The sequence below is a fragment of the Varanus komodoensis genome, unplaced genomic scaffold (assembly GCF_004798865.1).
Source record: "Varanus komodoensis strain SLA01 unplaced genomic scaffold, ASM479886v1 scaffold32, whole genome shotgun sequence".
Classification (NCBI taxonomy): domain Eukaryota; kingdom Metazoa; phylum Chordata; class Lepidosauria; order Squamata; family Varanidae; genus Varanus; species Varanus komodoensis.
In genome coordinates, this window is record NW_025335798.1 from 292,559 (window position 1) to 319,160 (window position 26,602).

The 26,602-nt window shown below is 51.0% G+C and overlaps 1 protein-coding gene across 1 annotated transcript; it reads left to right on the forward strand.

Annotated features, from left to right (window-relative positions):
- The first annotated feature begins 1,110 nt into the window (after positions 1–1,110).
- ANKRD13D (ankyrin repeat domain 13D) lies at positions 1,111–22,576 on the forward strand. The gene is made up of 15 exons (XM_044438413.1): positions 1,111–1,501; positions 6,410–6,545; positions 7,315–7,439; positions 8,834–8,879; positions 9,498–9,641; positions 9,757–9,946; positions 10,623–10,689; positions 10,828–10,909; positions 13,589–13,650; positions 13,834–13,964; positions 14,245–14,402; positions 14,903–15,061; positions 15,370–15,533; positions 16,131–16,210; positions 21,495–22,576. Exons 1-15 carry the CDS (start codon positions 1,412–1,414, stop codon positions 21,769–21,771), a joined length of 1,911 nt encoding a protein of 636 aa, XP_044294348.1. The 5' UTR covers positions 1,111–1,411; the 3' UTR covers positions 21,772–22,576.
- Positions 22,577–26,602: the final 4,026 nt, after the last annotated feature.

Sequence of the window (26,602 nt, forward strand, 5' to 3'; positions counted from 1 at the left end):
AGCCCATGCTGGCTGAAACAGCAGAGCGAGGCAGGGATGACAAAATCCACCTCTCTTCAAGTCATCCGGCAGCAAACCAGTGATCTGAGAACAAATCACGATTGTAGCATTCTCCAAGCTGGTGCTGCCCAGAGGTGTTAGGCTAATCCTCTAATTCCCAGCCACCAATACCTCTAGAGGGCACCAAGTTTGGGAAGATGGCCAGTACAGTCCTAGCTGTATTTACTCAGAAGGAAGTCACTGAGTTCAGTGGTATTTACTCTGATTCCAGGATGACACTTATCTGGGATACAGCTGGAGTTACTTCTGTCTAAAGATGGTTAGCATTATGTGGTTAGAGGAGTTTCTTCATCCCAAATAATTTTGACTTGAAGGTCATAAACAGGAAATAGTAATTCTAAATAAACAGTGCCAGATGATCCATATTTGGAGTTGTAGGAACAGAGCAAGATTTCCAGAATGAGAGGTGCTTGGTTCAGGCATGGGGGCGTTCACATGCTCCAAGTACAGCTACGCTGGGGAAAGGAGGGATACACATGCACAGGGGCACTCTTTTACTAATTCACACATGTTCCATAGCTGCACCCTGAAGGAACAAACAACTCGGCTAAGGATCATAGGAAACTTCATGCTCCCATTTGTCCTGAACCAGGCGTCACGGGCCACCCCGTGGAATTCTAAGAAATTTTCCTTGTCCTGGAGGAGCTATAAAAGATGCCAGTGAGAGAGAGGTCCGAGTCAGCCTCCCCACAGAAAGCAACGGGAGCCCAGTAGCTCACTGCCCCGTACGCCGCTCCTTCTGGAGCTCGAAGGCCAAAAGGAAGTCATGGGCGCCCCCGAGCAGTGTTGTAAGCCCCGCAATCTCCATGGTCAACCGATGAGGAGGAACTGCCTAGTTCCGCCGGCTTCTCCGCCGCCCTGATCCCGCCTGCTGACAGCGGTGACGCAAGAAGCGTCGCCTGCCCAAACCCTCAGCGTGGTCCTCTCGCGTGGGCTGGAGCTGACATCCAGGCCGGAAAAGTGCCAGGGCTGGGCCAGGTTTCCGCGCCCCTGCCGCTGTCTCCTCCCTGCGCCCCGCAGGCCCGCCCCTTCTTCCCGGCCCGCCGCTCTCTGGCTCCGGCTCTGGCTCAGCCCCGGGAGCCGCAGCGAAGCTCGGCCAGGCCGCGCGTGCGCCCCTCCCTCCCTCTCTCCCTGCCTCTCTCTTCCTGCCTTCCTTCCTGCCTGCCTGCCTTCCTTCCTTCCCTGTCTGCCTGCCTCTCCTCCGGGAGCGCATCCGCCACCGCCGCAGCGGGGCCCAGCGCACAGCCGCGCAGGACGGGAGCCGCTGGCTCGACTGCCGCCACCCGGAAAGGCCTTGGGCAGAGAGGGATCGGAGCAGAGACCCTGCCGGGCGCGGGGACATGGTGACGGGATGGCCCGCATCGCAGACGCCTTCCCTCTGCACCTGCTCGTCTGGCACAACCGGCACCAGGCGCTGGACAGCGAGCTGCGCAAGGGACAGGTATGGGGGAAGCCATCGATGCCCCCTCCCTCTCACTCACCCAGAAAGATCCTCCTCTCCTGCCCGGTGATCCTGGTCCTCCCTGTACAGCCCTTTACAGCTAGGGCTGGAGATGTGCGGGGGAAAGGAGAGGTGATGTGGGATCCTTTTAAGATGCTTCTCATCTTTGGCTTCCCTTACTAGTATCCCTGCTGGAGCTGGAGGGACTGGTGAGCAAGGCCCAGAAGGTAGCACTAATCCTGAGATGGCTATTTCTAAGCGAGGTCTCACCTGCGTCCTGTTGGACCACCTCTTCTATTGAATTCCTCTATCCTGGCAAAACACACACATGCATGCCCACACGCAGACACATACTGTGTGGAAACTGACCAAGGGATCTCTCTGGACCCTAACTGGGATGGCACCATCATTCTTTCCTCTCGTCCGACCTCTTCTGACCATATTCCGGATCCTACATTTCCATCATCATTCCTGTACCCCTGAACTCTCCTTCCTCTTTTCCCACTCCAACTCAAGTAGCAGGCTAGAGAACAGATGTAAAGATGAACAGCATGCTTCCTTTGGTCTGGGAATTCCCAGCCTCATCATTCCTTACCAGCTTGGCAGCAGAAACCTCCAAGAGAATTGCAGTCCTCCTCTGAGGCCATCTGCTCAGAATCCCACAACCTAAACACCTTCATTCGCTACCCTGCAGTGTCCCTAGCCCAGATTTGGGCTCATAAGGGCAAGTAATGCTAAAGAGTCACACTCAGTGGGTTCTGAAGGAGCATCCACCATGATAGTATGCATGACCATCCCTTGACCCTGAGACCTAGCATGTCATACCCCTAGTGGTTTCTATTTCTTTCTTTATTAGATTTATATCCTGCCTTTTTTCTTACAAAGAGCTCAAACCGGCTTACATCATTCTCCTCCAGCTCTCAGTCTTATCCCCACAACAAGAGCCCTGTGAGGTAGGTTGAGCTGAGCATCTGTGACTGGCCCAAAGTCACCCAGTGGGCTCCATGGCTGAACGAGGACTAGAACCCAGGTCACCTGTGTTCCAGTCCCACACTCTTAACCACTACAGCACACTGGCTCTCCATTTAGTGGATGGATAAACACCATTTTGAAAAGGTGAAATTAATTCTTAAAGCTCCATATGCAGGAAAATACATTCCCTCTTTTTAAAAAATCTATAATTTGAATCTGAATGTCGGTGCCAGTTCTGGCACACTGTTGCGCCAACACAAAAACCGGCTTCCAGGTCTCAACCTCCTGCCTAGTCGAATAGATTAGCAATGAGCACTGAACAGGCACTGGTGCTAAGAAAAGGTGGTGGAGGGCTGAGTGGTGAAGGCAGGCTGGCTAATAGGGCCCAGGTGGGTGGCAGTTCGTTAGACAACTGAACATGTTAAATGTTATCTCTTTGTTCTTCCACCCAGAGGGGAAGATTAGAGAAGAGGGTCATTATGGAGAGAGTTTTGCAAAGAAACTGATTCAGAACTTAGAGAAATGCAGAACAGGCGACGTGGGTTGCCCGCTGGAGAAAGTTGGCAGTGACTCGGAAAATGGGGATTTCCCCCTCTCCTTTTTTTTGCACTTTGAAAGAGGAAATAGGGGAGAGACTTAATTCAGGCACCTGAGAATTTTCAGATTCTTTTTGAGGGGGAGAATATACCCACCCAGATGTCTCTGGAAGCTTACCGATAGGGCATGAAAGTGGTGGCCTTCTCCTTTTGTTTGTCACCCGCATTCAATACACAAGAGGTGCACTGCATTTGAACAAAAACATGCCATTGTCGCTACTAACTGTTGATAGGCCTGTCCTCTCTGAATCTGTCTGACTCTTTCAAAAGTTATCTGAAACTGCAATTGCTTGTAGAACTTCTTTCTGTCTAAACAGGTATGATGGGATGTAAGCATGTATAGGATTGCAGTCTAAGCTGATGGTCATTACCTTCCCTTGCAGTAATGAATTTCAAATGTTTATCATGCATTGTGCTAAGAGATAAAGGTATACAGCAATATTTTACCAGACTGTCTGAATAGGCTTTTCTTTGACTCTAAAAACATGGAAAGTCTGTTCCAAGTATGACATGCCATTACATTACAGCCAATGCTGGATCAGAACAAAGTGGTAATTTCTGCAAGGGAAAATTATTGCCAGGGGGCAGGGGTGTTGTTCTAGGGTCTCTGCCTTCTATTCAGCTTGTGGTCTTAGGATAGTCACCTTTGGCAGTTTCTCCAGTTTGCTTTCTGTTAAATGAATATTGCAGCATCAATAATGAGGTCAAGGAAATGGTTTGATTGATGTTTGGACTTCAAATCCCACCTTTTCCTTGGGGTTCTAATCCCATCTTTATGGTCTTGTATTTCTGTCTAGTCCAGCAGTGTGCTTTTGGCATTGGTCAGGTGAATGCCTCTGGAAAATTTGCAGACAGGCTATGGGATCAACCATTGTGTCTCAAGCAGGTGCAATTCAGAGGCATCTTGACTCTGAAGGTTCCAGATCTCATGATCCTTCAGGAGCAGAGCAGGGATGGGACAAATAGGAAGTGCCTCAGGTAAGGGAAGCAAGGGAAGGGAGTGACTTGGCAGGATGAGTAAGACAGGTGGCCTCCCACATTTGGAGGCATTAGGCACCCCTACATACCTTCCGCTGAGTAGCCATCTCAGGATGCTCAATGCTTTTGCAAGGCTAGCATTAAAGCTGATCTCCAAGCACCCCTAGGTCAGGGTTAGGCAGACCTATGGGATCATCTTTATTTTTTGCTAAAGCCCTAAAAGACACCGACTGGGACCTAGGACCAGTCATACTTTCAAGATTAAAGAATTCTGCATCTAGGAGGTTGTGAGCTCCAGCACTGAATGGAGTTCACTGTAATTCTGCACAAAATTCCACATCTGAAGCTTTCTTCATTTCAGTAGTATAATTTAAGAGAAGTGTGGAGTGATTTTATTGTTGCTATTATTAAGTAAGTGGGAGTCAAAATCCTGGCTGATCTACTGCAAATTGCTGAGAGATCTACTAGTAGGTCAAGATCTACCTTCTGCCCACCCCTGCCTTACATGACAGACTGCATAAAAATACCTGGTTGCTTTCTTTGCTAAGAAGTGGGAAGCAGTGAGTGTAGAAATAGGTGACAAAGTGTTCATCCTGGGAGGTCTTAGAATTTCATTTATACAAGGCAGATTGGGGATTATTGCCTGTCCCAAAGCCATGCTACAGATCTTAAATACATGATATGCTTCTATATGCTAGTTGCTGGGGAATGTGTGTGGGAGGCTGCTATTGCGCTTGTGTCCTGCTCGTGAGCTTCCCATGGGAGCAGTTGAATGGTGAACGTGGGAGCAGAATGCTGGACTTGATAAGCCTTTGATTTGATCCAGAAGGACTCTTCTTATTCAGTGGCAATTTGATGGTGGAGGGATTGTCACTCAGCCTGTGGCCACACATATTCTTGGCAGATAGCTGATTTGCATGTGCGGATAAATTAGTCTCAGCTAATATAGTTACAGTCGATTTTGGGCTTCTCTAAACAAAGCAGTTGGTTTAAAAGAGTTCCGGATCTGCCACTACACAGCCAGATTTGGAACCAAGCAGGGTGGAAAAGCAGAGCATCCTTAGTCTGGCTGAGGGGACACCTGATAGCAGGCTTTGAATCTCTGAAGAGCTGTCATGCATAAGGTGGATCAGACATGTTCTCTGTTCCTCCAAACGGGGGGGGGGGGGGTAGAATCAGCAGGAGGAAACTGCAGGGAAGTAGATTTCCTCTAAACATTAGGAGAAACTTCCTAATGGTATGAGCTGTTTGGGAGTGGAGCGGGTTGCCCGGAGAGACAGTGGGCTCTCTTTCACTGCTGCTATTTAAGCGGGGACTGGATGACCCTTTCTTGAGGATGTTGTAGTTGACTCCGGCATTGTAGATCCTGCATTGAACAGCAGGGTAGGTGAGGTGACTTCCAGCATCCCACCCAAACTCTTTGATTCTGAGATTTCTCTGCAGCTAAGTACTCCAGCTTTGGCTTTTGGACGGCAGAAATGTAATAAATGCAATGAAACAAAATGAAATCATAAGTCAGTCCTTGAAATATAGTGGTTCCTGCACCCAGTGTTGGTAGATGCTGTGCTGCCCTCAACATAGAGAAGATGTCTATCAGCAGAAGGCACCATGATTCCCTCCACGTAATATCTGTCCCTCAAAAGTACACTTTTCCAGCCCTTTGTTTCATATTCTTTTTAAATTAGGGGCCGTGTGATCATAGACTGCAGTGCCTGAGAGCACGCTTCCTACAGCTGAAAGTAAAGCAGATTAATGTTAGCACATGGCAGAGCTAGTCCTGCCTCCTTCTGTAATGCAGGGACAGAGGCTACTGTCGTGAGGGCCACCTTTGTCAAACTCCTGGCAGAAAGCACCTTGCCACTGCAGAGGAACTGCCTTTCAGGACCCAGAAGTAATGTAGGTTTATATCAAAAGAAATTCTGGCTCCTAGTGTACACTAGCTTAGATTATGCCAGCTGTCCCCAGCCTGGTGCCCTCGCAATGTCAGTGCTGGCTGGGGAATTATTGGAGTTGTAGTCTAACATATCTGGAGGCAGCAAGCTAGGGAAGGCTGGAGGAAGCAATAAGCCTTGCTTTTTTGTTCTCCAGCCAATGGATATGAATATGTCATGGTCCCTTGGGTCAGACCCGTCTCTGTTGCAGATGTTAATTCTGTCCTAGAATCCTGATCTCCTTGCAGAATCAGAAGAGCAGAATCTGGGGACAAGTGCCTGATAACAGAGACGAGTTTGAAATCCCCATGGGAAAGACTGAGTCCTACTAAAAAAACAAAGAAACTGTAGGGTTGAGGCTCGGTGCAGATGAAAGTCTCTGCTGAGAAGGATTGCCCATCCAGATCATTAATCCTGTGGTTCCCTTACAGCATGATATTGAGATGTTGGACCCACGTGGCCGAACACCACTGGAGCTGGCCGTATCTTTGGGGAACTTGGAATCTGCCCGAGTGCTGCTGCGACACAGCGCCACTGTCGGCCAGGAGAATGCCAATGGCTGGACAGGTATGGAGGCGTGTGGTCCTGGGGACTGGCTGCGTGCAGAAGGCCCTTGGTTCAGGTGCCCCAGGGGACCAACTGCACGCAAAAGGTTGAGTGGTCAGTCAGGGTCCCGGGGCCAGTGGTCATGGGGCCAGCTTCATGCAGAGGGTCCCAGGTTCTGTCTCTGGCTTCTCTGTTGAAAGGACATTTGGTCACATGGCTGTGAAAGGCCTTTGCTCGAGGCCATGGAGAGCTGCTGCTTGTCAGCATAGACCACATGGGCTCAGGAATAGCCAGAATCTTTGGAATCAAGCTGCTCTTTAAATCCCAGGTGAGGGAGAGCAGGGATGCAGAAGGAGCTGCTTTGAGGGCTGAGCAGGGGATGCCTGAGTGGTTGAGAAACAAAGGATCTGAGACGTCCAGGCTGTGGTGGCAAGGAGCCTGGTGCACGATGTTTTCATTCCAGTAGCCATCAATATATTTTGAAGATGGAGGTGGGTGCGTCCTCCTTCCCTGCAGTTTTGTTGGAAGTACTATCCTTGTCTTTCTGGCTTCACTTTCCAAAGCCCTGCCTTTGCCTGCCAGGCCTGGCAAATGTTTCAGCAGCCACTGAGCAACAGTTAGCATGGTATCCATGCCCTTTGCAGTCAGGTGTGCCTGCCCTTTTGGCAAATCTGTGTCAAGAGTGAGGACAGAGGAGAGCTTGGACTGGACTTAGGGGCAGAGCAGGGACATGCTGAGGACAGAAAACATTTCCCAAAAGCCAGATTGTTCCTCTTTTCTTGCCCTCTAGTTCTGCAGGAGGCCGTGAGTACGGGAGATCCAGAGATGGTACAGCTGGTGCTTCAGTATCGCGATTACCAGCGTGCCACACAGCGTCTAGCTGGCATCCCAGAATTGCTCAATAAACTACGCAGAGTATGTACTTTCACTTTCCATCTGACATTAGTCCTTGAGTGTTTTCTGTCTCCCTCTAATGTCTACAAATGTTGTCACTGGGGTGCCCATTCTAGACTTCGATCAGAAGCCCTGCCAAAGGTTGAGAGACAAATCTTGCCAAAGGTGCTCTTTCCTAGGATCTCTCAGGGGCTGGGTTCCTTCCTTTCTTCTCTCAAACAGCAGACATTCGTTTGGCAAACAGCACTTTATTTCCAACATACAGTCAGCACAGTAAAAGCCACCTGAGGAAGAGTCTTTGAGCATGCACAGAGAGGTTTGTGGAGCCCAAACCAGAAACCGTTTCCAGGAACCCTCCTTTTCCGTTCTTCCAGGCTCCGTCCCACTGGGTGGGCCCCTCGGGAGACAGGCAGACCGACCCAGCCCCTCCAGTTGGCTAGCCCGTCTCCTGATGTCACTTCATGAGGTCAGGGGCTGCACCAGTCTCCCTTGGCTCTTTTGCTGTGTCTCCGCCCAGCGCTTCCAACCCCTGTCAATTCCCAGGGTCTTTCAGAGCACCTGGAGACAGTTGCCTTGACATGAACTCTCCCTCCTCCGTCATCTCAGTGTCCACAGGCCTCACCATCCTCATCGGAAGAGTAGGTGCCACTCTGGGCCTGGAAAGCATAGCGAGAATAACTGCCTCTTTCATTCCCAACGTGATGCTTCTCTTTTTTGTAAAGCACTGATTGTACTTCTGTTTCAGAAGAATAAGCACTCTAGGTCAAGGGTATAAAGAGAGCTGAAAGAGTGTTGGAGAACTGTTTGAGCTCTACATTCCTGTGATGGGGCAGTGCCAATAAGCCAAAAATTAGCAGCAGAGTATAAGGTCAAGCTCTTGCTGCCAGGAACTCTGCCTTAGGACAGGCATTTTGACCTTTTAGAATAGGAAAAAAGGGAATGGGGAATGCACAAAACCACCTGATGATCTGAGAAAAGAGAATGGAGCAGGGGAAGGAGCTCCCAGTTCTTGTTCTCCACTCTTGTTCTAGGTTCTTGTCCCACAGACAGAATCAGCCTAGAATTCATACATCTGCGCCAAAGGCAGGCATACAACCATTCTATTTTCCCTCTCATATTCCCTGACAATGGGATTGAGAAGAGGGTGCATTGAACCCCCCATTTTCAGGATGGCAGCAGAAGTCACCATGTGCCATGCTTTTAGCCCTGATTTCTCTGGGATGCTTGAAAATACTCTCGGACTTTCTAGCTGGATTTGACTGAATACTGAACCCCCATTGGCAAGTGATTGCTTGGATACTGTTTTCTCTGTGGCAAACTTCACTCCCTCCTGCCAGAGAGAAAAAATTTGCTGTCACAGCCTTTCTTCATCTGTACTGATCAATCCCCTCACTTCTGGTTTTCTGTCTCTTCAGGCTCCTGATTTCTATGTGGAAATGAAGTGGGAATTTACTAGCTGGGGTAAGTCAGTGCCTGGCGTTGCATCTTCTGGACACTGGGGGCGGAAGCATTCGCAAGTGATGCAGCAGATGATGGGGAAAGGCTGCCCAGCAAAGCCTGGGGTGGCTTGGGGAATGAGGTCTCCTTGGACAATGAAGGGAGCACTAACTGCTCAGTGTTCCTTGGCCAAAGTTGCACGTTGCTGGCATAGCATGGAATAATGGCCATCACCTGGTCTGCATTTTGGGGAAGCAGGATGCCTCCTCCCCCCGTTTCATCAAGGCCCAGAGGCTATACAGTGGCACACCCGCCACATGACATTACAGCAGTGCTCCAGAAGTTGGACATGGGAAAGGGCCCAGGCAGATGGGAAACGAGTCCCTCAAAGCCCCAAGAAACCCTTGGGCCTCATCTTGACCTGCCCCACAGAGGCTAGAGTGCTTAATTGGAAGTACAGATGTGGCGAAGAAGTTGCCCAGACTCAGCCTTCCCCGCTCTGGTGCCCCCCAGATGTGCTGGACAGCAGCTCCCCCATCACCTGAGGCCTTGCTGGCTGGGAATGGTGGAGAGGGGTCCTGACTGAAGGTGGCTGCCACATGTTCCCTGCCCCCCTGCTCACTCTCTCTCTGCCTCTCCCAGTTCCCCTGGTCTCCAAAATCTGCCCAAGTGATGTGTACCGGGTGTGGAAGCGAGGGGAAAACCTGCGGGTCGACACAACCTTACTGGGCTTTGAGCACATGACCTGGCAGCGGGGCCGGCGCAGCTACATCTTTAAAGGCGAAGGTCAGAACGTACCCTTTCCCTGCGGGGGCTTGGTGAGTTTGGGGGCCTTGAAACTGACCGCCGCTCTCCCGGCGTTACTCTTCCACCTCCTCTCTCTCCCTCCGCTTGCGGCCAGATGAGAATGCCGTGGTGATGGAGGTCGACCACGACAAGCAGGTTGTGTACACGGAAACGCTGTCGCTGGCCTTGCACGAGCCTGAGCTGATGCTGGCTGCCATGCAGCCTTCCGAGGAGCATGTGGCCAGCCGGCTCACCTCTCCTATCGTCTCCACCCACCTGGACACCAAGAACATTGCCTTTGAGCGGTGAGTGGCGGCGGGAAAACGGGTCGGGTGCGGGAATGTGTGGGGTGTGGCTGGGACTGTCCGCGTCTTAGCCAGGGTGTTACATACGCAGAACCGCCAGGGTCCCTTGCCGGGGCTGGCCCTGTCATTGGTAGAGTGAGCAGTGGCCTCAGGTGGCAGGTGCTGGGGGACAAGGCCCTGTGTGCCACTCATCTTCAGCTCTCTGGAATTGCTGTCCAGCTGGCCTGCCCCTCCTGTGCTACCTTGCTGCCTCAGGAGCAGCTGCAGCCAAGATGAAACTGAAGTGGAAAAGGCTTAAGTCTGCCCAGGTCCTTGGGCAGTGGCTATTTCTGCCAGATGACAAAGGGCCAAAGCCCCCACCCTGCCGCTGAAATGGTCTTCAGACTCATTACCATGAACGCCACACCTTTGCATCTCCTTTTTGCCTCTGGTTTGGTAATTGAGAAGCTGGCCATCGCCCCTGAGAAGACAAGTCTTGGTCCAAAGACCTCTACCTGCTGCTTCCTAGTCATCATTTTTCAAGGGCAAGATTGAAGGAGTTGATGGAAGAAAGTGTGAGTGAATGAGAAGTTCACATGTGAAGAAATTAATGTCTTTAGGCTGGAAAGGCAGGCAGTGCTTTATGTGTCAACCAAGGACTCTCTCTTGTGTGACTTGGGGGTCTCGCTCTCTGCAGGAACAAGTCTGGCATCTGGGGCTGGCGCTCAGAGAAAATGGAAAACATCAGTGGCTACGAAGCCAAGGTACAGCTCTCCTGCGTTCCTACCCGTCCCTCGTGTGCATGAGCATCAGGGCTCCCTGCCGCCGGTTTAGCTTCAGCTGCTCCACTTCTGCGAAGTGGGTTTGTGTTGGTTGGCACTAACGGCCTCTGTGCTTGCCAGGTTTACAGTGCCAGCAACGTGGAGCTTGTCACCAAAACCCGTACTGAGCACCTGTCGGACCAGGACAAAACACGCAACAAAGGTAAAGCGCTCTTGAAGGAGCTTCCTGCTGTGAACCACCCTCACCTCAACCGACTGCCTCTCGTGCTGCAGATAACTGCTTCTCTGTTGTGCCGACTGCTTGGTGGTCGCTGACCTCTGACTTCACAGGGCTTGTCTTGGTTGGGCTTGACCTAGGAGAGGCCCTGCCCAGGGCTCACGGCCCATTTAAGATCACCACTGTGAAACAAAAGCGGCAGGTTGACCGACGTTCTGCTTGTGGGCTTCCCGCAGGCAGCTGGCTGGCCGCTGGGCAAACAGAAGGCTGGGCCTTGGTCTGCGCCAGCGGGGCCCTTCTCATGTTCTTACTCCTATGAGGGCACTGCGCATAGCACAGCGAGGTGGGCCACCCTGTGGCAATTCATTTGCGTTGTTTCTTTACGAGATGTGTAGCCCGCCTTTCCCAGTGGACAGACTCGCAAGGTTAGTGGATAGTAACGGCGAACAGCATCAGCAGCCCAGGCCTGAGCATGGCGACTCAGTGCAGCTCACCCCCAGTGTTCAGGACTGCAGCCTGGAAGGGCCCGCAGTACCATTGCAAGCACACGAGGAAAGGGCAGACTCTGCCCGCCTCCTTTTCCGGATGAGAGCATCAGGCTGCGATCCAGTTGTGGCTGGGAGGGTGTCTTGAGGGCCATCAGGTAGCGGCTGCCTGTAGGGAGGAGGTCTGCGGGTGGAGACAAAGCTCTGCTCCTGCAGCCCACCATCAATGGTCCAGTGGTGGTGCCCGAAAAAAGGCGTTCTGGGGCAGATGGGGGCAGTTTTGGTTCCTCCAGATCTACGGCTCTGCTGTTCCTCCTGACGGCATTGGTATAAGGGAGAATATGAGCTCATCCTCGGAGCTGGTGTCTTATTTCTACTCCAGCCTCTCCCTTACCCGCAGCTTGATCTTGGTGGTTCCACTGCTTTGGCTTCCGCCTCGCCCACCATCTTTGAATTCCTCTGTGCAAAGCAGGGGACACTGGGAAACTTGACTTGTGGGGGAGAGTCCAACTGGGCCCCACAGGCAACGTTCCTCCCTTCACTCCCTACCTCCTGCCTGACCTCTAATGGGAATGTGCAGAGGCAGATCACTCCGTGAGCAGGGCGGTTCCTGTGGGAGAGGGCAGCCCTTCTGGCGATGCCTCGTGCTTCTCACCTGCCAGCTAATGCCAGCAGCCATGGGAGCGTTCCAGGGCTAATTTGCCCTTAATACCAAGGCACTACCCAGGACACAGCTCCCCTCTTCCAGTGGCAGGCAACTTGTGGCATTCCGGGTGTTTTGGGCTATGGCCCCCATCAGCCCTGGCCAGCCTGGCCAGTGATGAGGGATAATGGGAGCTGTAAGCCAAAACCCCTCCCCCAGCACTTTCTCTAATGCTGATGTGGAGCAGGGGGTAGTTGCTGGCCACAGGGAGGAGCACCTGTGGTGTCCATGAGGAGCTCCAGGTTCCAGTTGCCCCCCAGCCATGAAACTCACTGGATAAGGTCGGGCCAGTCACTCTCTCTCAGCCTAAGTGATGGATTAAGCAAGCAGAGAAGAATTACGCACGCCAGCTTAGCTCCTTGGAGGGCAGGTGGGATATAAATGTAGTAAGTTCCTGGGAAGAAATGGAAATTGCCCTCTCCTGCTATACCAGCCTCTGAGATCAGCTGCCCTTAGACGATGTGGAAGGACGAACCCGAGGAGGGCCATCTGGGGCTTTTTTGTGTACCGTCCAGGCTGTGCAGCTGGCAGGGGTGGAACGGGAGGAGAGCCGCTTGAGCAGGGGATGGCCGGATTTAGCGCAGGGACAATGCAGCTGCGTAGGCATTCTGGCACCGGCGGCTTTTCCCATCGTGGTGCTGCAGCAATGAGGAAAGTTGCCAGTTTCCCTGCAAGATGCAACTATTACTTATTGTTATTCATGACATATATTAAAACCCTTCAGCAGACAAAAGAAATATAAAAATGGGTCAAGCAGACCACATTAGGGACTTGGCTTTTTCTTTTGATACAGCAACCTGAGAGGGGAGGAGCTGCTTGTGGCAGCAGGCTGGCAGAGGCCATCTTGGCTCTCTCTCCTCCCTCCTGCCTGGGCAGCAGCAGACTTCTTTGCCCAGGGAGGAGGGTCTTAGGTGGTACTTGGACTAGAGCAACAACAGGAGGCGGAGGAGCCTTGTTGCACGCCGAATCTGGCGATCCCAGGCAACAGATCTTCCCCATCATGTAAAAGCCACTCGGTCCATGGGGCTTGGTTGGTATCTGCAGGACACAGGAGAGACAGGCCATCAGACTTCTCTGGAGCTGTGCCTAGGCTTTGACGCTCTTTGCCAAGAGAAGCCCACCTTGCCTCTGCACAGAGGGGGCAAGGTGGGCTTCCACATGCCTGCACCCTGCACGGGTATCGCTGTAAGACCATTTGCCCACCAAGCTGCTGAATGGACCCTTCCAGGCACGTTCCTTTCCTTCCTTCTTTTATCTATTTTAAGGTTTTCTTTACTGTCTCCTAGGACAATAATGTGAAATTGTATTTCATTGTTGCAAAGTTGTGAGTTCCCATGGATGTTGGGCCAAGTAGGCAGGATAGAAACACTTCAGATGCATGAATTAGGCTAGTATCAGACCAGTGGCATTCAAGGTTTCTTAGGATGGGGACGTGGGACTTACCGACTTGGGTCATGCCCTCTCTTCACCACACAGGCTCCAAGACTCCATTCCAGTCCTTCCTGGGGATCGCCCAGCAGCATGCTGCACAGAACGGGGTGAGTGGCAAGGCCCGATCCCGCCCTTGCTTGGGGGAAGGGGCTGGTGGCCCAGCCACACACATGAGCTGCAGGGAGGGCGGTGCTCTAGCAGGGAGAAGGGGCTGCAGGTGCCGGGGAAGAGCACTGCAGGTTCCTGGCCAAATCTGTGCCTGAGGCCACCCCTGCTGCCCACTCTTGCAGGCCCCTGTGCTGCAGTCTGCCAACCCCACCAACCCAACATCGATTACCCCGGAGGAGTACTTTGACCCCAACTTCAACCTGGAGTCGCGCAATATTGGCCGCCCTATTGAGATGTCCAGCAAGGTGCAGAGGTGAGGGGCAGGGAGAGGAAGACGGAACTGGGGCTGGGGTGACAGACAGAGAACCAGCCATCGGGATGCACGAGCTGGGGTGTGCCTGCTGTGGGGCCGCTCCACAGGGCAGCACCTTTTCAGGGCTAAGAAAGAGGCAGAGGTGGGAGAAATGTGAGTTCGACTGAGCAAAGACCCACCTCGGGCCGTGAGTCGCGGGCCTGGTCGTGCTGGGCACTGAGATGAGGAGGGAGGGTGGTGCCTGGGTCTCTGGGAGCCTGACCTGTCCCTTGCTCGCTAGGTTCAAGGCCACACTGTGGCTCTGCGAGGACCACCCCCTCTCCCTGGGGGAGCAGGTGACACCCATCATTGACCTGATGGCGATCAGCAACGCCCACTTTGCCAAGTTGCGGGACTTCATCACCCTCAAGTTGCCTCCGGGATTTCCTGTCAAAATCGGTGAGAGATGCAAAGCGCAGCGGGCTGAGAGCGGGCAAGCAGAGAGGGATGATGCCGGCTAGCCATGGTAGGCCAAGGCCGGGAGGCAGCACTGACTGGAGCCAGCCCGCAGGGGCAGGCAGCAAGAGGAGGGCAGCAACTGCGAGGGACCATTGGCCTTGCTTGTGAAGAAGGGCTCAGTGGCCACCAGCTGTGATAGTCATGTGTTACCTGTAGTGGCAGCAACAGCAGGATGCTTCTGCAGGCTGGGTGCCGAGGATTCCAAGCCGAAAGCTGTTCTTGCACGCTTGCCTTTTGCACACTTCCTGCTGGGCATCCGGTTGGCTGCCCTGCAAACAGAATACTGAACGTAATAGGCCTTTGATCTGATCTGGCATGTGGTTCCTCTTACGCTCTTCTGGAAAATGTCCTGGCAAGGCAGCCAGTGAAAGACTTGAAATGGGTGGCTGGGGGGGGGGTGGTCAGTCTCACCTCCCTCTATGTCTCCCGCTTGTTTTCAGAGATCCCCCTCTTCCATGTGCTGAATGCCCGGATCACGTTTAGCAACTTGTGCGGCTGCGATGAGCCACTGAGCTCCGTGCGGATCTGTACTCCCCCACCCACACCGGAGAGCACTGAGGAGCCGGGCGCCGGGGCAGAGGCAGCCAGCAACACCAGAGGTAGGCGTGCAGCGGGCGGGGAGGAGAGAGATCCTTGGAGGCGGCTGTCAGCAGCTACGGCTTCCGACGACTACAGACTGCGACCAGTACTGGAGGGTGTGTCCCTCCCAGGCTCGGCTCGTTGTGGCGCAACACGAGTGGTTGGGTGCCGTTGCGCTCCTGTCCGTCGTGAGCTTCTCGTGGGCTACTGTGCAGAAACAGAGCTGGACAAGACAGGCCTTTGGCCTGATCCCGCGTGGCTCTTATCATGACCTCAGTCCTTGAGCAGCATATTAACCGTTCCTTTGCTTTTTTCTCCTCGGCCCCAGTGTACCCTTTTCCCTGTGAGGTGGACCCATCGGTATTTGAGGTGCCCCAGGGCTACACAATGCTGGGCGCAGGCCGTACAGAACCCATGAGGGACGAGGATGATGACTTGCTCCAGTTTGCCATCCAGCAGAGCCTTCTGGACGCAGGCACAGAGACAGACCAGGTGAGCAGAGGGCAGCGACGGTCCAGGGAAGGTTGGTTGTGTGGGCACCACTCAGGAGTCCATTGCAGTAACAAAGCAGACCAGCTGCTGGGTGTGGACGCCCCGTGGGCATCGTTCTTGGCTGCCCTGTCCTAATGCAGCACTGCATCCTTTGCAAGACTTTATCTTGTATGCCTTTTATTTCCTTTTCACACATGTGCTCTGGGGAGGGATCTGTAGCTAAGCTCTTAGGCTTGCCCCAGGCCACCCAGCAGCTGAGTGGCTCAGCTGAGGGGCCAGTGCATTATCCCAGGTCCAAGCCTCAAGTCCTTGTCAGCCACAAGGCGGCAGGGGCGGCCGGTCCTATCTCTGGGCACCGTCCAGTGGAGCGTAATTCACATAGTGCTGGTACAGATGCCCTCTAGCCCCATGTTGATAGCATTCACTGATGCGGTGGGCTGTCCAGGGAAACCTGTCCCGTCAGCTAATGCTGCTGGCATGGCCCCCTGGAGGTGGCTTCCTGTGGCCCACTGTAATTCACGCTAGTGCGCATGTTGCCTGGGATGCAGCCCTCCAGGCGCCCAATTTCAGTGTGCGTGTTCTTGGATGTTGCCCCAGGTCACCATCTGGGAAGCTCTGACCAACACACGGCCGGGATCCAATCCCCCATCCTATGATGAAGAACTGCAGCTGGAACGGTGAGTGTGAGGCTGGCAGACATGCACACATGGTTGCCGTGCCTGCTGGTCCCTCTCTTGTTCTTTTTGCAGTGACAGCAGTGGCTAGAAAGGATGGAAGAGGAGGCACTGACGAAGGCTGCTGGGGCGCCATAAAGGAAGGCCAAGGGCTGCAAAGCCCTCTTGCAGCAGGTGCCCACCTCTGCTGTATAATTACACAGATCAAGGCAAACATACATATATTTGCCTAGTGTGCACAAAATCCTCTGCTAGCCCCCTTCTGCAGGCCCTGGAGATTCCTTCCAGCTTCTGAGGTCTCCCCAAGTCATACAGTCACAGTGTTGCAAGCAGTATTAGAGCTTCCTTTTTTTCTTTTAAGAGAAAACCAAGATTCATAAGAAGCAGGGTTGAAGCTCAGCCTTTTCAATGAACTTAAACAACTGATCTTTTGAGTTTTAGTTGATTGGTCTTTTATTTGCAAATTAAAACAAAACGTATGAGGCAAGGAGCAGGCTTTGCTTTCAGATAATCTATATGTAACAGGCATTAGTCTAGAAAAGATAGGCACTCTTACGTGGGGAAGGGGGCATCCCTCTTTGAAGAGGAATTGTATATGCACTTGCATTACAAAATAAGGGTTTTCTTAATCCACTGCCAATTGACTTTTTAAGCTGATGAACAGGTTTTTAAAATTAATTATGTAATAAATTGACCATTGCACTCATAGAACATTCAATTATGTACCCAATTCTGTGAGGATTCAGGATATACACATAGCCCTGACCCAATTGTGGAAGTGCAAGATTTCATAAACTTGACATGAAATCTCAGCACAGTGAAAACAGTACCTTAGAGAGCAACCCCATGGCACCTAGACAGCATTTAGCGGGGGTCATGGGATACTTTGGATCCATGGCTGGATGCAGAACTCTGACGTTATCCATGTTCTAACCTGTTCTGTGCCCCCTGCAGCTGGTGTTGAAAGAACTGCTGGCTGTCTCTCTGAGGTCAGGATGTCGACCTTGGAGAGGAGGTAAAGGGGCACTTGTGGGGGAGGGGACGAGGGTGCAACATAGCCTGTATCCTCAGCAGCCTCCTTCCCTCCCCCTCCAAAGTACCTCTGCTAGATGGCCAAGAACAGCCATCTGGTGAGAATACAAAGAGGGAGAATGAGAGAGGCGAAGATCACTCCAGCACTCCTCCCACTCTGCACTGGATGATCATCAGCTTCCAAGTTCAGGGGCTGCCAGCCATCTTGATAGGATGAATGCTAGAAGCAAATGCATGCATCAACCCCCCCCCCCCCAAAGCCTTTTTTAAAGAAGAGGAAAGCTGTGTTGAGCAGAGAGGAGAATTTAGGCGAGAGAAGCCACAAGCATTTGCAGAGGAAAGTAATGATTTTCCTACATAACACAATTTCTCCTCATCAAGCTATATTCCCATAAGATTCCAAACATACTGAACTTAGCAAAGCATGTTTGGAAACTGCAGCTAGGAAGGGTTAAATTGCAGAGGGAAATGCCCATCAGGGAAAAGGTTGCATGCCACTTCCTTCCACCATTTCTTTGCCTGAGTCCAAAGCAGCTTTTCTGAAAAGAGGAAGGAGAAGGAAGAAAGGGGTACAGAGAAGGCCATGCACCTTCCAATGTACTTCCTGAAATAGGCAAACCATCACTAGGGCCTCCTGTGATTACAATATGCGGAAAGACACGCTCTTTTAGGTTCCATAGCTCAGGCCACTTAAGACTTTGATGGGGCAGAATCCAGTGGGCTGCACACACTTCTGCTCACCAGTTCTGTTGTGCTAGTGGGACCCATCACTTGTGCAACAACAATTTGTCACTTCCCAAAGGAAACCCTGAAACTAGTGAAAATGCTCATTTCTGGACTGGGACAAATCAGCAGAGCTCCCCTCTGCGACCTCCACCGATCTGCCCCATTCCAGAAATGAGCATTCTCTCTTGTTTCCAGTTGTGATGGGTCCACTTGCAGACAGGAATTGTAAGAGAATTGGCAGCGGCATAAGTGCCCAGTTGGATTCTGTCCAGGAGCGGCACAAGCATTTTTAATCAAGCATGGAAGCCCATTTAGCAAAGAGTGTCTCATCTTCAAGAGAGGTGTGATTGCAGCTTTCCCATTAAATCTTCTCTAGTAGTCTAGCTATGGCATTCTAGACCATTCCAATTTTCTGAATGCTCTACAGAGGCAGCCCCATGTGGCGCACACGGTAGTAAGCCAGTCTCAGAAGTTGCCAAGGGAGTTCTCGTGGTGGACTTAGAGCCACCGTGTTTTTTTCAGGAAAGGGTGCTGCTGGAGCAGATGGGAAAAGGTGGTTGCGCCCATCGCCCCCTAAGAATTGGGCTGCATCAACGGATCCAAGAACATCCCCGTTTTAAGACTGGTGGCTTGGTCCAACCAAGTCATTTTTCTTTAGATTTGAGGATACCTAGAAAGAAACAAAATTGTAGTAGCACCTCGGCTCACGAACACCTCAGTTCACGATCAAATCGGGTCATGAACAAAAATTTCATACAAAATTTCACTCAGGTCGCTAACTCCGCATTGGCTGGTGACTGCGATCGTGGCCATCTCCCCCCTGCCCCCCTCCCGAGTGGGAAGATGGCCACGATCACAGTTGCACTTGTGCAGGGAAGACAGGCGCGATCACGGCTGTGTTCAGGGTGGGGTGGGGAGATGGCTGCATTCGTGCTGGGTGGAGGGAGATGGCCAAGATCGCGCCTGTCTTTCCTGCATGAGCGCAACCACGATCTCAGCCATCTCCCCCCCCCCACAAGCGCTCTCGTGATCGCGCCTGTCTCCCCCCCGCCCCCGAGCACGCCCGTCTATGGCCATGATCGTGATTGCGCCTGTGCTGTGGGGCGGGGGAGATGGCCATGATCTTTGTTGTTCTTTGTCACTTTGCTTCACATTTTTCTGATTAAAAAAAATAGTTACAGAACGGATTAACCTTATTTACATTGAACCTTATGGGGAAATTTGACTTTGCTCACGACCAATTTGGGTCACAACTAGAGTCCTGGAACGGATTAAGTTCGTGAGCCAAGGTACCATTGTATCTGTGTTAAAGACGATAGATAGTTTATTGAATAAAATGGAGAAAAGTGGGTGCAGGGTATAAACAAGCAAAAAGAAGCTAACATTCCCCTTTATTGCAGCTGTACTAAATCCCTGTGTAGGCCAAGGGATGCTCCAAGGGCTTCCAAATGTATCTGGGTGAGCAATGCATCAGTGCCTCTCCCAAGGCTGCGAGTGAAAGACAGCGCCTATTGCCAGGAATTTTATAAAGTGCCTCTCTCCTGCTACTGAAGAGTCCAGCAGGATGCACATCCTCCCATTCCTGGAAATGAAGCTGCAAACACCTTTGCTTCCACAGCAAAAGCAGCTTTTATCTACTGAATGGTTGGAGAGGCAGCTTTAAAGCTGTTATCTGTGGTGCTTTTTCTAATACACTGAAGGTCATCAGGCCTTGGCACACCTTCAGAAAACTATCCTGAACCATTATAAATTCCTTCCCATTCACCTGGTGGAACCTATGCAATACAACCCCCTTTATGGGAACCTGCTCTAGGACTCAGAACAGGGCAGACTAACACTCACTCCCTAATTACTTAATCCACCCAGCAGCTACAAATTCAAAGTATCTGAAATGTGTTTCAGTTCATTAGCTCTCATCTAAACCTTCACTGCTTCTATTTATTGATTAATCATAATTATATCCTGCTTTCTTCCAAGAAGCTTAAGGGCCATAATTCTCTTCACAGAACCCTGCAAGACGAGTAAAACTGTAAGAGTATGACCAGCCCAAGGTCACCCAGCGAGTTTCATAGCTATGGCGTGATTTGAACCTGGGTCTCCCCAACATTCTAACCACTAAGCCACACTGGGTTATTTAAGGGTTGTTCTTCCCCACTGGGATTTGAACAAAAGTACATAACTGTGTGGCGTCAGCCTACAAATGACATCTGGATTCCAAATCCTCGCATGGTCTCTTCCATCAGCTTCACATCAATTCTTCCTTCTCTCTCTCCAGTCACTCTCCTTTATATTCCGTGATGAGAGCATCTTCCTTGATTAAATGCACATGTCCCTTCTCTCATCCTTCCTGCCCAGACAGAATATAATGGTTCACCTGGGAAACGATGCTAGAGAGAGAATGAGAGTGTACTTATAACTGCTTACTCTTGGTCACCAATAAGTTCTATTATCCTAAGGTCTGTAACTGAGAGATTGAAGAATTTACAGGGGTACTGCCAGAACATTAGTTTGGCAGTACTGATCCTGTATCACTTTGAAGAGGCTTAAAATGTTCCTGGCCAAACTCAGCGAGATACAAAAAGGTACAGAGAAAAGCTACTGATTCACCTCATCACAGCTGTAGCTGTGTGGATTGAGCTGGTTTAACTTTCTGTCTGCCTTTTCCTGATGACAAACTTCCATGAGTGAGGGACCACAAGCACGCAATAAATACCTTGTATAGAGAAGCCCAAAGTCTCTGAACTTAGTTGGAGGACGCACATGCGTCTAAATGCAGCATGTGGACACAAAATACCCTCCTTTCCTCAGATGGTCAGTGTTGCTAGAACTGTTTCAGCTGAAGCTCCTCTGCCCCTTTCTCTGTACTCAGAGAGAAGCCGAGTACCATGCTCTGACTGGTGAGACTTTGGGAGGTGCTGTTGTGGGCAGAGGGAGGGTCAACTTTATTGTCCTATATACAAGCAAAGCCAGTGTAAAGCATCCTAATCAAAACCGCTACTAAATATCCATAAGGTAAAACACACCCTGATTTGTAAGACAGGCAGTTGCTTGATGACCAAAACTACAACAGCGAAGAGCCTTCAGGACTGTGGCAGTGTTTGGTTGATTAGCCTGGGTGGTTGACTTCTCTGGCAGGGATATTTGGGGTGAACACAAGGGTGTTGCATGTACCCCTTTTCCCCTGTGAGCTGTCAAAAGTTATGAGGATGGCTGTTAGTAGAGAGCCCAAGGTCTTCTACTGAAAGCTGGCTGGAAGGCAATACTGGTGGGAGACAGTGGAAACCGGTCCGGTCAGAGGCTTATGCACTCTTTACTGGTGGCCAGCAGCTGCTGGGAGGCCCTGTGGGAGGAGGGCAAGCCCAGACTGGGTGGGGTGTGAGAACGGCAGAGTGAGGTGGAGATGGGCAGCTGGACCGGTCTGAAAGCACTGAGGGCAAGATGAGATGACAGGCTGCAAAGCATGACCAAGCCACAGATGGCTGCCCTGCCTGCTAACACCATCCCCGCCTCTCCCCTTCTGTCCTCTCAGGGCTATCCAAGAGAGCATGTTCCTTCAGACAGGGCCAGGCCTGGGCACCATGGAGTCGGGCGGTGGCAGTGTGGTCCCTCCTCCCGAGGGCAGCCCAGCGCTCAGCACCAATGGAAGCAGCTCCTCGGTCCTGCCTCCCCCTTACCCCAGCTTTGACGAGCAGCTGCGTTTGGCCATGGAGCTGTCCTCGAGGGAGCAGGAGGAGCGGGAGCGCCAGCGCCGGGAGGAGGATGAGGAGCTGCAGCGCATCCTCCAGCTGTCCCTGACGGAGAAGTAGCATCCCAGCCTGCCAGCAAGGGGCCCCTAAGCCTCCCTCAAGCCTCACGTGACCCAGCCTAACTGTCCTTGCCGTCATTATATTTTTAACCTCTTGGGAGGGTGGGGTGGGGTTCCATGCTTTGCCCCTCTCCTGTCCGGGTCTGGCTGGATGTGAGAAGACAGCACCTTCTGCATTTCCTGGGACTCACTTAGTTCCATCCTCTGGTCTTATTTCCTGTAAGATTTTTTTTTAATTGCTTTATATCCTCATCCTTCACTGAGGAAATGTTTTATACAGCACAGAGGGAGGCGGGGTATGGAGAAGAAGAGAAGCAGCAGATAGAGAGGAAGGCCAAAAAAAAGAGAAAAGAGGAAGATGTCAAGGAAATTTTAACCACCTTGACCTGAGTGTGAAGTTTTCTGGGACTGGAGTACACACACTGTTTTCTGTGTCCTTCCAAGGGTTCGGACCTGTTGGGGACAGGGCAATAGAAAGGGTGGAGTCCTGGATCCTGTTGTGTTGATGTTTGCAATGAGGCCTGAAGCTAGGCTAAGTTTGGCAAATAATTTTCACTCCTGCGTTCCCCCTCCTCATTGTGAGCTGCTGCTCTCCCTCTACCCCGCGTGTTTAATTTATTTTATTTAAAACTCTGAAGATATATACAAGGAGGAGTGGAAGGTGTGTATTTTTTTTTAACTGAATCCAGTGGGTCTAAAGGGAAGAGCTGCAGTTATGCTCAAGCAGTGTTCTCCTGCCGTCTAGGGACCAGGCACATGGGGCCTCTCGGCAGCAGGAACTACTAAATAAAAGTAAGAAACCAGCATTTCCCTCTGTGGCATTCTTCCATTTCTTTTGTCTTACTCTCCGGTTGTGCAGATGTCACAAACACTTAAAACGAGATTCTGCAGCCTCCTGGGATTTCAGTGCTCTTACAGTGTTCCATGCAAATTACTGACCAAGCTGGTTTGTGTTCTCAAAAGCAACTTGTGGTTTGAACCAGAATGTGGTATCAGCATGATACTCCAGGAAGGGACTTGAGTGTTGCTTGCAAAATAACATGCCCCAGCCATCAGGACTGCACAACTTGTACCCCACCAAGCCAAATATGCCAGTCTTCTAGAGGCTTGACAAAACCTCATTTTCACAATCTTAAGGAGGAAGCAGAAACAGGACCATTCAAACAACTAGATCCCAGTAGTCAAAAACATAACCTGGTTAGTTTAACGCATTATGTGAAGCAGTGCCTTCTTCACCCATTTAGTTGCAGTGCAACAATACAAGCAACAAGTAGAATGTCCTTGTCTGGGTCCAGCAATCCCAGACAAGTCATACTCCTTTGGAGCTCCCTTGCAATTGCTGGTGCACAGCCCATCCACCCTCTAGGGCAGGGGTCAGCAACCTGCGGCTCCCGAGCCGCACGTGGCTCTTGAATCCCTCTGCTGCAGCTCCGTTGCTCAAAATACGCGTCACAGCCCCCGATCTGCGACCCATGCCGGCACAGCCCCTGATCTGTTTCATAAATGCAACACACTATAGTTTTTTTATACATAACATAAAGGTAAAAAACGATATATGCAGTGTTATTTTCATTTCAGAGATCAAAAGAGTTCTGTGGCTGTGTTTTGTTTTCTGTGGGAAATGGGTCCAAATGGCTCTTTGAGTGTTAAAGTTTGCTGACCCCTGCTCTAGGGCCTAGATGCCCTAGGTTCAACTTCAGCCCAGTACAATGTTTTCCTTGGTTCCGTTCTCCAATCCCCCCAGTCATTGCTTCCACAAGTCCTTGCTTTTCAGGACACAACCTTCCTTATCCTACCTACTTTGGCCTCTCCCTGGGAGTCCCTTCCCTCTCTCTGTAGCTTAGGATCACCAGCTGCATGATGGGACTTTCACCTCTTCCCTCCTTGCAGTCTTTCCTCAAACTTTCTAGAGCGGATTTTAAGAAGAGATGAAGGGCTGCAGGGCACAGAGGGAGTCTCCTCCCTCTTTGTCCCACTCACAAAAATAGTTCCAGCAGGGCAGAATTTAGCAGGCTATTAACCATGGAGAATGTGCCTCTTCAGTTTAGTCCCTTGCTTTTATCTTCTGAAGGCTTGTTCTTCACTAAGTCTTTTGTGAAACCATTTTTTTTCCCTTCAGGCTGTTACCTACTCTGAACTTTTCAATGTTCTTGCCTTTGGCCTCCCATAGTTTCCCTAGGAACTTCTTCCGAGTTTCTAGTCTGAGTCCTAGTCAAGCTGACAAACTTCTCCTGCCTCACAGAAGCTAAACTATAAAATTACTTTGAGCAACTGAAATTCTGAGTCATCACATCTGCTCAGCCAATCAGTGTCCAAATTTTCAGAGCAGCAACCCCAAAATTATACATCCTGTTGTCCTTATCTGGCAGTATGCATATCCCCATCTAGTGTCCACTGATGGAACTAATTTGTTCCTGCATCCTCCACCCTTTTGCTCAATCTGGTGAAATTTAAGAAGTGGGCCACGATTGTACATTGTGTGAGGAACCCTGGCTAGCTCATGAAGCTATACGATTGAGCTGGGACAAGTGCAGAGTTATCTGCCTGCAAGAAGAGCAATGGGGCCAATATTGCTAATATAGCAACAACCACCATTCGCCAGTGTTCATTTGTCCCAGCTTTCCCTACTGTATGCATTCCTTTATCTTGAAAGGTGTGCCAGGAACCCCAGAGCCACTGTCCATCTTGTAACGGCCAAGCTCCATCACTTTTCTTTAGGAGAGGGGCCAGAATTCAGTGTTCAAACATGTGCTTTGTGTGCAAAAGGTTCCATGTTCCACTGCCAACAACTCCAGGTAAGGCTGGGAAAGACAAATCTGAAGCCTTGGAGAGCCCTGGCTGGTTACAATACAGTGTGTGAGATGCACTGGTGTACAGTTCATACTGGTATGCTGTGTCCTGGGGTGTGTTAAGACTCTACCTGGGACTAACTGGCATGGAAGATTGAGGGAGGGTGGATGAAATACTAGGGTTACCAGCAGTGAACCCCCAGATCCTACCTGTTCCTTTTGAAAGCTCTAGAGCAGTGAGAAAATGCAGTTTACTGACACACCTTCCCACCCCAAGCTGGATCCACAGCATAAGAAGACAGCAGTGGCAGGGAGCACAGTATTTATGCATCTTCTCTCTTGTGTTAAGAACATTTAAAGATCAAATGTAACATGAGCCAACTAATCCAATATGTGCAAGAAGTAGCAGTTGGTATAAACAATTTTCCTAGAGATTAGCTGCCTTTTGTCAGTTCATGCTCCACTTGCAAAATCCAAGCAAAATCTCTTTGAGGTTTAATATGTATTTACTGTGGTAATTGCAGAGTGAAATGGTATAATGTAGTGCTTTAATGTTTTCAATTACACCATCATAACCCCCCCCCCCCAAACTCCATCCCCCAAACAAAAGGACTGATTGTTTGAAATCCTATCAGTTGAGTTTGGTCAGTATCCTCCTGTCCCTTTTGCAGATCTGAACCTTTAAAGCAGCCTTTTCCCTGTCCATCACCCTTGCTTGGTGGTGGTGACAGGGGTTGTAGGCCCAACTATCTTGGGGGCCCCACGTAGAGGCAGGTCATTTGAAGGGAGCAGCCAAGATTTCTAGTCAACTACTGGTAAGCTTACCCCAAATGCAACCCAGCAGGACTCCGGCACTGCACGCATTTTTAAAGGGAGATGTTGAGTTGCCTTGGCTCGTTCAGTCGGTGCTGTTTGAAGGCCTTTCTGTGCTACTTGCCACGGCTTCCCGGCTCCGGATCATAATAAAGTAGGAGCCGAGGGCGCTTGAGGAGGAGGGAGGCATTGTACTGCTTTCCTTGTTTTCTCTCTACACGACCCCCCCCCCTTCCCAAATCTTTGCTTTCCCTGGTTCTGATACTCGGCTTTTGGCTCGACCACCTGCTGAGTCATTGTAACTCCCACCTGGGCGGAGTTTTCTATTTTCAGCTCCGGCTCGGGGTTAGCGAAGAGATTTTGAATCTATGTGCAGGAAAACCTATCAACGCATTGCCCTCCACCATCATGATTAAGCCACATCAAGTGAAAGAGAGAGCCCCCCGCCGCCCCCATCCTGCATGAAAAGACAGCAAAGGTCGCAATAATGTGCAGAAAAGCATTAGGCCTTTCTTCCCTTGCATAGAAACGAAGGACGATGCCTTCCAATAAGTCTAGACCAGAGGAGGCTCTCCGAAGTTTCAGACAGGAATTTGTCCAGCCCCCACCCGCTTAAAGATGCCAGGACTGAATACGGGATCTTCCTCATAGCAGCATCTCTTCCACCGAGCTGCGGCCTTTCCCATGACTCAAAGTGCTACCCTAACAGCCAGGTGATGTTCTGTGTAGCTCTTCCTTCCAGCCTGAAATTCCACCTAATTCATATCTAAAACAATAGAGGGGTGGTTCGCCTGATATCTTTAAGCGGCCAGGCATGGTTATTAGATGATGATGAGGGCACTCTGCCCATCTTCAAAGACGTTCTTGTTATTCGTACTCCCATGTTCCAAAATATGAAGGCCTGGCATTCAGAATAAGTGCCGAGGCTGTGCCTTGGAGGAGGAAAAAAATCGCGAGGGAGCTGTGGGTGGTGGTTTGCTGCCTGGAAGAGCGAGTACACAAGCAGCAGCCGCAGCAGCCGCAGCAGCTCGGCGCTCTTCCTCCATCCTGCCCTACTCAGCCGTGAGATCCCCTCGCTTCTTGAGCCGCTTCCCTTAAGAGCCTCCTCCAAGATGTGCCCGATGTTACTTTGCAGGAAATGGTGGCTTCTCTTCCTGGTTGCAGCGGCCGGCTGAGCCGGAGTAGAAAGTTTCCAGCTGGTACTGGGTCCCACCCCGAGCCGGGTGAATG

Excerpts from the sequence above, each read along its gene's own strand:
- ANKRD13D (XM_044438413.1), top strand. The coding sequence starts at position 1,412 with ATGGCCCGCATCGCAGACGCCTTCCCTCTGCACCTGCTCGTCTGGCAC. Across the intron at positions 9,947-10,622 it reads AAGAACATTGCCTTTGAGCG|GAACAAGTCTGGCATCTGGG; the intron begins GTGAGTGGCGGC and ends CGCTCTCTGCAG. Across the intron at positions 10,690-10,827 it reads TCAGTGGCTACGAAGCCAAG|GTTTACAGTGCCAGCAACGT; the intron begins GTACAGCTCTCC and ends TGTGCTTGCCAG.